The following is a 13,510-nucleotide window of genomic DNA, read 5'->3' as shown; positions in this document are numbered from 1 at the left end:
CAGTTCTAGGTCCGTCAGAATTTTCCATGTAAAAAGTCAGATGGGGACGGCTTCGCACGTTTAATGATTTGAAGGGTCTTAGGGGCCTATCAAACCGTATGTTTTTCAGGTATATCCAGATCCGACACGCTTATAGGTCCCAATTTCCCGAACTAATTACTCTCCAGATGTCGGATTTGGAAAAAGAGCTTAGATCTCCTGAGCGGTCTAAAACAATGTCAATTATCTATAATGCACTGTCACTTTTGGACACTTCTAGAGTTTCCCAGCTGTATGAGACCTGGCGCAGGGACATTCCAGATCTAGGGGGGGAGGATTGGGAGGAGGGGATTCGGCAATACCTGACCCTGGTTGTGTCTTCCAGGGACAGGTTTGCTCAGCTGAATTTTTTACACCGCGCCTATCTCTCTCTGAAGCGCCTGGCCAGGATGTATCCGGATAGGCCAGCGGCGTGCCCCAGGTGCGGTGTGGGGGAGGCGGACTTCTTCCATGTGGTCTGGTCCTGTTCGCTGATTAGGGATTTTTGGTCGGAGGTCCTGGAGGATATTAATTCTGTTGGTAAACTACATGTCCCTAATAGCCCCCTTCCACTTCTCCTGGGCATTTGGTCTGCTGTAGAGGCCCCTCAGCGGAAAAAACTGTTTGTGTTCTATGCTGCTATGTATGCCAGGAAGGCAATTATGCTTCAATGGAACCAGGCTCAGCCTCCTACCAGACAGCTGTGGTTAACGCTTCTCAATAGGGCGCTGCCCTTGTACAAATTAACGTATATGGGAAGGAATTGCCCTGGAAAGTTTGATAGAGTGTGGGCTGCTTGGGTAGAGGCAAAACAAGTGACTATTGGGTAGGTGTTCCTATATAGATTGACCAAGTCTGGTATTAACACTGACGTAATGTAGTGGCTGGGGTGGTGGGTGGCTGGGAACCTGGGATGAAGAGGAGTGGACCTGGCGCCCCTTCCCCTCCCCCCCCTCTGGTGGAGTGGTCGGGACCCTGGTAGTACCTATGTGTTTATAACCTTGTGGGTGGGCTGTGGACCCGAGGACATGACCATTCGTTTTTAGATGTTCTAAATATGTCTCCGGATATGTGATCTTTGTCTGTAACATCTGTCTATTTTGACTGTTTTTGGATTGTATGTACTGTTTGCCATAAATAAATAAAAATTTTATGTTAAAAAAAAGTCAGATGGGGCATACACACAATCGGAATTTACGATGAAAAGCTCTCTTCTGACTTTTTCTGTCGGACATTCCGCTCGTATGTACGCGGCATAAGACCTTGTAACACAGACAAGTCACATGACACTGGAGAGAGAAAATCGCTAATATGGACATTTTCACTTAGGGGTGTACTCACTTTTGTTGCCAGTGCTTTAGACATTAATGGCTGTGTGTTGAGTTATTTTGAAGGGACAGCAAATTTACACTGTTATACAAGCTGTACACTCACTACTTTACATTGTAGCAAAGTGTCATTTCTTCAAAGTTGTCACATGAAAAGATATAATAAAATATTTACAGAATAGTGAAGGGTGTACTCACTTTTGTGAGATACTGTATATATATATATATATATATATATATATATATATATATATATATATATATATATACACACATATACATACAGTTGTGCTCATAAGTTTACATACCCTGGCAGAATTTATAATTTCTTGGCCATTTTTCAGAGAATATGAATGACAACACAAAAACATTTCTTTCACTCATGGTTAGTGTTTGGCTGAACCCATTTATTATCAATCAACTGTGTTTACTCTTTTTAAATCATAATGCCAACAGAAACTACCCAAATGACTCTGATCAAAAGTTTACATACCCTGGTGATTTTTTAACATGCACACAGGTTGACACAAAGCGGTTTGAATGGCTATTAAAGGTAACCATCCTCACCTGTTTAAAGGGATATATAAAGATATCCAATGAATTGGAAATGCCAATAAGCAGTGTTAAAACTCTAATCAAGAAGTGGAAAATGAGGGGTTCTGTTAAAACCAAACCACGGTCAGGTAGACCAACTAAAATTTTTGCCACAATTTCTGGGAAAATTGTCCGGGATGCAAAGAAAACCCCACAAATAACTTTAGATGAAATACAGGACTCTCTGAAAAGATGTGGTGTGGCTGTTTCAAAATGCACAATACTAAGCCATTACTATGCAAATGCCACAAAGTATACCGCTTACAACATGCCAAACAGCACAGAGACAAGCCTCAAACCTTTTGGCACAAAGTCATTTGGAGTGATGGGACCAAAATTGAGCTTTTTGGCCCCAACCATAAACGCTACATTTGGAGAGGAGTCAACGAGACCTATGATGAAAGGTACACCATTCCTAATGTGAAACACGGAGGTGGATCGCTGATGTTTTGGGGATGTGTGAGCTACAAAGGCACAGGAAATTTGGTCTAAATTGATGGCAAGATGAATGCAGTATGTTGAGACATTAAGAGAAGAGATTTTGAGAGAGAGGGAATCTTAACGAATTAAGGATACCACGTCCCCATGAATACAACAAAGAAAGAAGGGGCCAAAAAGAGGGCTGGGGAATCACCAACCCCCGGGACTTTAAAGGTATCAAATCAAGAAATATTAGCAAAACCTTAATGTATAAAATATTAAAATTTTATTCAAGCTGTACACAATTAGGGAAACATTCATAAAAACGATGATTTAACATCAATTTACAAACGAAAGCATGTAGATCATCTTTCACCAGACAGAAGAGGTGAAGGAAAGGCAAGCTGCAATCGTTCTCAACATGTTTCGCCCGGCATGGGCTTCTTCAGGAAAAACTGATTGAGCAGCCAAAGAGCTAGGGTGATAAAAAAATGAATGTTACTATAGATTAGTGTATAGAGCAACAACAGTTGATAGGATAAGTAACAATAGATGACAAATGAATTGATAAGGAAAATCGTATTACATAGATCAAATTGATAAAGCAGATACTTAGTGTGTTTTGAATAGTTAACTTATAAACTTATTACAATGAATGAGTATCTCACCGATATTGCCAATGCTCCAAAAAGAATTCAAAAATATCAGACGAAAATCAATTTTAAGACTTTTAGGAAATCTATACTCAATTTTAGCGATAAAGTCGCAGGTCAGGAGAGATTAATCGCCTATAGGGAATCTGCAGAGAGAAATAAAACAAATTCAAAGAGATATAGAAAAAACGAGAAAAAACCATTGGGCCCTTTAAGAGAGAGGAGCCAAATTTGGCTCCTCTCTCTTAAAGGGCCCAATGGTTTTTTCTCGTTTTTTCTATATCTCTTTGAATTTGTTTTATTTCTCTCTGCAGATTCCCTATAGGCGATTAATCTCTCCTGACCTGCGACTTTATCGCTAAAATTGAGTATAGATTTCCTAAAAGTCTTAAAATTGATTTTCGTCTGATATTTTTGAATTCTTTTTGGAGCATTGGCAATATCGGTGAGATACTCATTCATTGTAATAAGTTTATAAGTTAACTATTCAAAACACACTAAGTATCTGCTTTATCAATTTGATCTATGTAATACGATTTTCCTTATCAATTCATTTGTCATCTATTGTTACTTATCCTATCAACTGTTGTTGCTCTATACACTAATCTATAGTAACATTCATTTTTTTATCACCCTAGCTCTTTGGCTGCTCAATCAGTTTTTCCTGAAGAAGCCCATGCCAGGCGAAACATGTTGAGAACGATTGCAGCTTGCCTTTCCTTCACCTCTTCTGTCTGGTGAAAGATGATCTACATGCTTTCGTTTGTAAATTGATGTTAAATCATCGTTTTTATGAATGTTTCCCTAATTGTGTACAGCTTGAATAAAATTGTAATATTTTATACATTAAGGTTTTGCTAATATTTCTTGATTTGATACCTTTAAAGTCCCGGGGGTTGGTGATTCCCCAGCCCTCTTTTTGGCCTCTTCTTTCAATGCAGTATGTTATCAAAAAAGACTGGAGGAACATTTGCATTCATCAGCCAGGAAGCTGCGCATGGGACGTACTTGGACATTCCAACTTGACAATGATCCAAAACACAAGGCCAAGTTGAGCTGTCATTGGCTACAGCAGAATAAAGTGAAGGTTCTGGAGTGGCCATCTCAATCTCCTGACCTCAATATCATTGAGTCACTCTGGGGAGATCTCATAAGGTGCAGTTCATGGAAGACAGCTCAAAAATTTACAGGAACTGGAGGTTTTTTGCCAAGAGGAATGGGCAGCTTTACCATCTGAGAAGATAAAGAGACTAATCTACAAAAACCACAAAAGACTTCAAGCTGTCATTGAGGGGGCAATACACGGTATTAAGAACTGGGGTATGTAAACTTTTGATCCGGGTAATTTGGGTAGTTTCTGTTGGCATTATGATTTAAAAAGAGTAAACACAGTTGATTGATAATAAATGGCTTCAGACAAACACGAACCATGAGTGAAAGAAAAGTTTTTGTGTTATCATTCATATTCTCTAAAGATATCATAAATTCTACCAGGGTATGTAAACTTATGAGCACAACTGTATATAGATAGATAGAGATTTATTGTTATTGCGAATAAGAAAATCCACAACGAAATTACAAAAAAAGGGAAAAATCCCCACACATGTAAAATCATCACTTTACACCTATTCATCAAATACCTATAGCACAACATCTGTTAGAAATATCAATATACAATTATCACTAGACATATATCACCTAGATCCGGGGTGGGCACCTTTTAAGGCCTCTTGCACATGGTACTAATGTTTGAGCACCTGCATTTTTGGATGTAATTTTAGGTGTTTGTTTTGCAGTATTCGCCCGTATTTATGAGCCCGTATTTATGAGCACATTTGCGTGTATATGTGTAATCACAAGCATAATACATTCCAAGGGAGAATTCATTATTATTTATGCTCACACGCATGTATTTGTGCATATTTGCACATACCTGTGCAGAATATTGACCGGGAATGCAGACTTTTCTATTTGTTTTACTCAAGTATACGCTTCGCTTATTTACATGCCTGTGTGTACGGGCACATTGTAAACAAAGGGTCGCATTTTAGATCAGTAAAAAAACTTGCTGTACTGAGATTTTTCAAGCTAAAGTGTGCAAGAGGCGCAAGAGGTGGAGATCTACACGGACAACATGGAAGAGATCGAAGATCTCTGGGGTGTGGCGCTCTTTTATTTTTTAGCAAACTTCCAATCAACAGTAAGGATGACACGCAGAAAACTTAGAAAAATATAACAAAACAAATGTCACTGTAAACATTTTAAACTTGGCCTACCTTAAAATTTAGCTTCAGCGAGAAACTTGGCATTCAACATTTTTGTCATGTCTGGAGTGTAATTGATCACCCCTCACAAGCCTGATGCTGGAGTCCATCATGAATGCAGAACAACTGGAACTGCAGGCTGACTTGCTTGACTAGTTGGTCTTAGTGCTAGCCTGGGTATCTGTTATGAGTGCGGGCCAGTAGTATGTAGGGCAGTGTACAGAGGTCAGTAGTATGTAGGGCAGTGTACAGAGATTAGTAGTATGTAGAGCAGTGTACAGAGATCAGTAGTATGTAGGGCAGTGTACAGAGGTCAGTAGTATGTAGGGCAGTGTACAGAGATCAGTAGTATGTAGGGAAGTGTACAGAGATTAGTAGTATGTAGAGCAGTGTACAGAGATCAGTAGTATGTAGGGCAGTGTACAGAGGTCAGTAGTATGTAGGGCAGTGTACAGAGGTCAGTAGTATGTAGGGCAGTGTACAGAGATCAGTAGTATGTAGGACAGTGTACGGGGGTCAGTAATATGTAGAGCAGTGTACAGAGATCAGTAGTATGTAGGGCAGTGTACAGAGGTCAGTAGTATGTAGGACAGTGTACAGAGGTCAGTAGTATGTTGGGCAGTGTACAGAGGTCAGTAGTATGTTGGGCAGTGTACAGAGGTCAGTAGTATGTAGGACAGTGTACAGAGGTCAGTAGTATGTAGGACAGTGTACAGAGGTCAGTAGTATGTTGGGCAGTGTACAGAGGTCAGTAGTATGTTGGGCAGTGTACAGAGGTCAGTAGTATGTAGGGCAGTGTACAGAGGTCAGTAGTATGTAAGACAGTGTACAGAGGTCAGTAGTATGTAAGACAGTGTACATGGGTCAGTAATATGTAGGACAGTGTACAGGGGTCAGTAATATGTAGGACAGTGTACAGGGGTCAGTAGTATGTAGGACAGCATACAGGAGGGGGCACCAATATGTAGGACAGTGTACAGGGGTCAGTAGTTTGAAGGACAGTGTACAGGGGTCAGTAGTATGTAGGACAGTGTACAAGGGGTCAGTAATATGTAAGACAGTGTACAGAGGTCAGTAGTATGTAGGGCAGTGTACAAGGGGTCAGTAATATGTAAGACAGTGTACAGAGGTCAGTAGTATGTAGGACAGTGTACAGGGGTCAGTAGTATGTAGGACAGTGTACAAGGGGTCAGTGATATGCAGGACAGTGTACAGAGGTCAGTAGTATGTAGGACAGTGTACCACGGTCAGTAGTATGTTGGGCAGTGTACAGAGGTCAGTAGTATGTAGGACAGTGTATGGGGGTCAGTAATATGTAGGACAGTGTACAGGGGTCAGTAATATGTAGGAGAGTGTACAGGGGTCAGTAGTATGTAGGACAGTGTACAGGGGTCAGTAATATGTAGGACAGTGTACAGGGGTCAGTAATATGTAGGAGAGTGTACAGGGGTCAGTAGTATGTAGGACAGTGTACAGGGGTCAGTAGTATGTAGGACAGTGTACAGAGGTCAGTAATATGTAGGAGAGTGTACAGGGGTCAGTAGTATGTAGGAGAGTGTACAGGGGTCAGTAGTATGTAGGAGAGTGTACAGGGGTCAGTAGTATGTAGGACAGTGTACAGGAGGGGTCAGTAATATGTAGGACAGTGTACAGAGGTCAGTAATATGTAGGACAGTGTACAGAGGTCAGTAATATGTAGGACAGTGTACAGGAGGGGTCAGTAATATGTAGGAGAGTGTACAGGGGTCAGTAGTATGTAGGACAGTGTACAGGGGTCAGTAGTATGTAGGACAGTGTACAGGAGGGGTCAGTAATATGTAGGACAGTGTACAGAGGTCAGTAATATGTAGGACAGTGTACAGAGGTCAGTAGTATGTAGGACAGTGTACAGGGGTCAGTAATATGTAGGAGAGTGTACAGGGGTCAGTAATATGTAGGACAGTGTACAGAGGTCAGTAATATGTAGGACAGTGTACAGAGGTCAGTAGTATGTAGGACAGTGTACAGGGGTCAGTAATATGTAGGAGAGTGTACAGGGGTCAGTAGTATGTAGGACAGTGTACAGGGGTCAGTAGTATGTAGGACAGTGTACAGGAGGGGTCAGTAATATGTAGGACAGTGTACAGAGGTCAGTAATATATAGGACAGTGTACAGAGGTCAGTAATATGTAGGACAGTGTACAGAGGTCAGTAGTATGTAGGACAGTATACAAGGGTCAGTAGTATGTAGGGCAGTGTACAGAGGTCAGTAGTATGTAGGGCAGTGTACAGGGGTCAGTAATATGTAGGACAGTGTACAGAGGTTAGTAGTATGTAGGACAGTGTACAGGGGTCAGTAGTATGTAGGACAGTGTACAGGAGGGGTCAGTAATATGTAGGACAGTGTACAGAGGTCAGTAATATATAGGACAGTGTACAGAGGTCAGTAATATGTAGGACAGTGTACAGAGGTCAGTAGTATGTAGGACAGTATACAAGGGTCAGTAGTATGTAGGGCAGTGTACAGAGGTCAGTAGTATGTAGGGCAGTGTACAGGGGTCAGTAATATGTAGGACAGTGTACAGAGGTTAGTAGTATGTAGGACAGGGGTCAATGATATGTAGGACAGTGTGCAGGGGTCAGTAGTATGTAGGACAGGGGTCAGTAATATGTAGGACAGCGTACAAACAAGCCTGAGCTCTTCACTTCTCTGAGCATCTCTACTGCTCTGTGGAGGAGGAGCACTTCAGGATCTGTAATGCAGGAATGTGAACGCAAGCTATCGGTCCACTGACCGCCACTTTAATCATTTTGTTTATGCAGACCTCCATACTACAGTCCAAACAGAGGGATATGTGATGATCAATGTGTTTCCAGATAGAGAAAAATCCAGGCACAGTCTTGTTTATGTGATTACCATACAACTTCACTCAGTTCACCGCACGTGCGAGCTTCTCAGGGCTGCAGTTAGAGCAAAGGGTGTGCTGGGGGCGGAGATTGTCTCAGCTCCCTCGGATTGGTAGTCGGCTTTGACAGTTTCCCTGCTGGAGAGCCCACTTCTTTGTGTCGCAATGCAAGTGGGGGAGGCTGGGACGCGATCGCGGTCTACCCGTAACCTGCCTATGATCGGTTGGTAGATTGCAATCGACAAGTTGCCGACTCCAACCTTAATAAAATGGGAATAAAAATTTGCTGCCTTTATTGCCAATGGAAAAAAAAATCTCTCCCTATATCTTTTTGTTCTGGCTTTTATATTCCTACAATTAAAATCTAATGTATGGTACATTTAAAAACATTAACCTGTATGGCCAGCTTATCCCTCAAAAGTATTCAATATTGATCACTTAAATTGTAATGCTTTAGGTAAAATTATAATACAATGAGGCACTCACTGACAAAGGACAGGTAGATGTCTCCTGTTGTTCTTGGGAGACCTCTGTCCATCTGTAGCCATCCTTTAAGTTTCCTACTCAACATGCAAGTCTATTGGCCAGGCCTGACTGATTAAAAACAGTGGGGCGAATTTACTAAACTTGGAGCACTCAGAATCTGGTGCAGCTTCTAACTTCAGCTTGTTCAATTAAATTTTGGCAATAAAACCTGGAAGCTGATTGGTTAAAATGTTGCACCGGAGTTTGCACTGTCGAGTTTTAATAAGTAACCCCCAGTGTGTTTGATCCTGCAGTTGTTGATCAGCAAGATTGAGTGAATGCAGCCAAACAGAATCACTATATGAAGATTATGTAATTCAATAATTGAAGTGTGGTACAGCAAGCAAGAAAAATGTGAATTTTAAATAAAAAACTAAGATTAAAAATAAAATTGTGATAAGGAATTTTAGACGCTTTCTACAACATTACACTTTGAGGCTATAGGGTTGACTTACTAAAGGCAAATTATCTGTGCACTGCAAGTGCAGTTGCTCTAGATCAGTGATGGCGAACCTTGGCACCCCAGATGTTTTGGAACTACATTTCCCATGATGCTCAACTACACTGCAGAGTGCATGATCATCATGGGAAATGTAGTTCCAAAACATCTGGGGTGCCAAGGTTCGCCATCACTGCTCTAGATCCTAGGGGAGCATGCAAGGAAAATGAAAAAGAAAACCAAAAAAACAGCATTTTTGCTTGCGTGTGATTAAATGATAGAAATCAGCAGAGTTTTCACTCATTTCACTCATTTCAGAGCTTCCCCTCAGATCTAGAGCTACTGCATTTGTAGTGCACAGTGTATTTGCTTTTAGTAAATCAACCTCTTTGTCTGCTGAATACATTTATATTCTGTGATCACCACCTCCATCTAGTGGCCATAATGCAGTATTCCCCTAAAATACCTAAATTAGGAAAACACTGCATTATGGCCACTAAATAGAGCTGACAACAGTAGCGGTCCGTCCATAGGGGACGCTCGGGTGCCTATCCTATCCGCAATCAGCTGATTGCAAGCTGGGAAGTTGATTTGCCCGTGTTTAGGGCATGTGCAGGGCACAAGCCCTGTCTCTCCCTCCCGGCAACATGCTGCTTCCCATCCTCCCGAGTCCTCAGACTCCTCTGCAGGGCAGCTACAGAGTGACTGCTCCACTCGCTGTGTAGTGTGTCCTGCCGTGAGTCTGGTGCCCCCCCACCTCTGTTCACTTTTCTCAGCTGCTGCAGAGCTTCATGGAGGGGAGAAGGTGGGGCTGCTAAGTGTTGTGGTACAGGGCAGTGACTGGCACCTGTGGGGTTCCCAAACCCCCCCTTTCCTGCATCCTAAAATGGCCCCCTCCCTGCCTCTCCACCCTAAAACGCCCCGCCCTCCCTGCCTCTCCATCCTAAAACGGCCCCCCTCTCTGCCTCTCCACCCTAAACAATAACCCCCCTCCCTGCCTCTCCACCCTAAACAATAACCCCCCTCCCTGCCTCTCCACCCTAAACAATAACCCCCCTCCCTGAATCTACCCTAAACAATAACCCCCCTCCCTGCCTCTCCACCCTAAACAATAACCCCCTCCCTGCGTCTCCACCCTAAACAATAACCCCCTCCCTGAATCTACCCTAAACAATAACCCCCCTCCCTGCCTCTCCACCCTAAACAATAACCCCCCTCCCTGCCTCTCCACCCTAAACAATAACCCCCTCCCTACCTCTCCACCCTAAACAATCGATATACCGTATCTTTGGTGCTGATCTATATACCGTATCTGTGGTGGTGAGCTATATACCGTATCTGTGATGCTGAGCTATATATTCCTGATACTATGGGTGGAAGCAAGTGGAATATAGGGGACAGAGTGGGTGGATTCTATAAGGGGTGGGGCTTATGGGACGTGGGAGTGGTCAACAAGGAAGGGCGGGGTCTGGTGCCCCCCGTCCTAAAACTTCACCAGCCGCCACTGGCCGACAATTATAAGAGGTGAACTTATTAGGAAAAATTTGGGATAATTTGTCACAGTTGAGAGAATGCTTGAGACATTTGCACAGCAATTTAAAAAAAAAATAGACCTCTAAGTAATAATGCAGCTTCTGCCATTCAAGCATGCCAGCTTTGCTCACATTGTCTTTCAGTAAGCCAGCTACGCACAATACTAGATCTGCAATAGATTTGTTTATTGACTTATATGGGTTGCTTCTACATTAGCTCAGAGCTCACTGGCAGACCATAGACGTCCATCCAGTGCATTGCAGTACTCCATTTATCTAGAAGGGAGAAAGCATCATGCAGTAGAAGAGATCATATATTCACCTCCATCTTTAGTGGCCTGTGCCTCCTACCTTCCTTCTGTTTCAGGGCTCCAACCTCCATACATCTCTTCAGCATTTGATATTTCTGGGAATGTCAGATGCCTGTGTCCCCTGCCACATGCTGTGGTTCAGTCCTCTGACCCCGGTGTCACTACAAGAGACAGCAGGGATGTAGGTCAAAGAAAGGAAAAATGGTGCACAGTGGGGGGCACCGGCATAGGACACACCTGGAAGACCCTGGAGAGGGAAGTATAATATATCTTGGGATGCTTTCTGCAATTTTTCCACCCTGGAAGGGTCACTGCACGAAAATACTTTAAAATAAACTTTCTGTCCTTATCTTCTCATTTAACGTTTTACTAATTTATCTGGTAATCTGTATACTTCTTGCTCCTGATTTCAGAACCCAGTTGGAGTTGGCCGATATGATATCAACAAACCACTGAGAGGCAAGACAGCAACAACTTACCGGACCTCCTTTCTTTCTAAAACAGGACGTTATTTGTCCAATCCACAAAGGGACAAAGTTTTTCAGTACGTATCAGTGGCTATTATTTGGTTCTTAGGCTACTTGCATTAGAGTGTCCATCAATCTCATGATTCATCATATACACTGGTCAGCCATAACATTGTGACCACCCACCATAACCCCTTGAGGCATGGACTTCACTAGACTTCTGAAGGTACAGTGGGGAAAATAATTATTTGATCCCCTGTAAACCTTGTAAATTTGCTCATTTACAAAGAAATGAAGGGTCTATAATTTTTTTCATAAGTGTATTTTAAATGATAGAGACAGAAATTCAACCAAAAATCCAGAACAAAATACGATACAAATGTTATAAACTGAGTTACAGTTCAGTAAAATAATATAAAAATAATTCAGTAAAATAAGTATTTGATCCCCAAGCAAAACATGACTTAGTACTTGGTGGAGAAACCCTTGTTGGCAAGCACAGAGGTTAGATGTTTCTTGTAGTTAGTGATCAGGTTTGTACACATCTTAGCCCTTGTACACACGGTCGGAGAATCCGTCGGAATGTGTCCTATCGGACCGTTTTGTCTGATATTCCGACTGTGTGTGGTATGCATCGGACTGTTTCCGTCGGACTATTCGTCGGACCAAATTTTCCAACTTGCTGGAAATATTTTCCGACGAACTGGTCCGATCGGACATACTCCGATCATGTGTAGAGAATTCCGATCGGACCAAGTGCCACACATGCTCAGATCAAATTCCTACATCAGAGCTATTGGCTACTAGCCTGAACGTAGTCCCATCGTAACGAAATTACATCATCACGTTCTGAACGATCGGATTTTCCGACAACTTTGTCCGACCGTGTGTATGCAACAGTTTTGGACAAGATCCGTCAGACAAAATCCTACGGATTTGGTTGTCGGAATCTCCGACCGTGTGTACAAGGGCTTAGGAGGGATTTTGGTCCAATCTTCTTTACAGATCTTCTCTAAATCCTTAAGGTTTTTTGGCTGTCACTTGGCAACTCGAAGTTTCAGCTCCCTCCATAAATTTCTATGGGTAGCTAGGCTACTCCATGACCTTAACTAGTTAAAGAGGGATTCCGCCCAAAAAAAAAAATATTAAAAGCCAGCAGCTATAAATACTACAGCTGCTGACTTTTAATAAATGGACACTCACCTGTCCCGGGTTCCAGCGATGCCGGCAGCCGAGGCCGATCGACCGCTCGGGCCTCGGCTGCTGCCGCCGCCATTCGAAGTGAGGGAATCAGGAAGTAAAGCGAATCGGCTTCACTTCCCGGTTCCCTACTGCGCATGCGCGAGCCGCGCCGCGCAATAGGAGATCTCCGCGCTGTCACTGGGACCCGTGTGTGTCCCAGCAGACAGCGCGGCAGGGCAGGAAATGGCGTAGACTCCCGTGGGAGTCTATGCCCAGAAGTGGGTGAAAATACCTGTCTTTGACAGGTATCTCCACCCCCCTCCCCCCTGAAAGGTGTCAATTGTGACACCGGAGGGGGGGAGGGTTCCGATCAGCGGAGGTTCCACTTTAGGGTGGAATCCCGCTTTAAGGACCGAGCCTATTTTTCAGACTTGGTGTTTACAAGTTAAAATCTGTTTGTTTTTTTTGCTAGAAAATTACTTAGAACCCTCAAACATTATATCTATCTATCTATCTATCTATCTATCTATCTATCTATCTATATATATATATATATATATATATATTCTTTTTTTTCTTTCAGACAGCCTAGAAAATAAAATGGCGGTCGTTTCAATACTTTATGTCACACCGTATTTGCACAGCAGTCTTACAAGTGCAATTTTTTGGAAAAAATACACTTTTTTTAATTCAAAAATAAGACAACACTAACGTTAGCCCTCATAGGGGGAAAGGACGCAATCATCTCCGCTGCTACCGACAGCTCCGGTAAGCGGCGGAGATGACCGGAGTGCAGCGGGAGGGGGGGCCTTCCCCTGCCCACGATAAAAGTGATCTTGCAGGCAATCTCCCACGGACGCCGCCTTTATCTGAAAGAGGACTGTCTGCAGTT

The 13,510-nt window shown here is 42.8% G+C and overlaps 1 protein-coding gene across 2 annotated transcripts in view; it reads left to right on the top strand.

The window, feature by feature from the left end:
• Nucleotides 1–13,510, top strand: part of CIMAP2 (ciliary microtubule associated protein 2) — a 46,749-nt gene that overhangs the window by 27,123 nt on the left and 6,116 nt on the right. For both annotated transcript variants that reach the window (XM_077453260.1, XM_077453259.1), the window contains one exon: nt 11,383–11,513. In XM_077453260.1, the coding sequence (XP_077309386.1) occupies nt 11,383–11,513 (131 nt within the window). The remainder of the gene's footprint in view (nt 1–11,382; nt 11,514–13,510) is intronic.

This window comes from Lithobates pipiens, unplaced genomic scaffold, assembly GCF_037356315.1.
Source record: "Lithobates pipiens isolate NorthernLeopardFrog02 unplaced genomic scaffold, aLitPip1_a1.2 Scaffold_23, whole genome shotgun sequence".
Classification (NCBI taxonomy): domain Eukaryota; kingdom Metazoa; phylum Chordata; class Amphibia; order Anura; family Ranidae; genus Lithobates; species Lithobates pipiens.
This window is presented reverse-complemented; position numbering and strand designations above follow the sequence as displayed.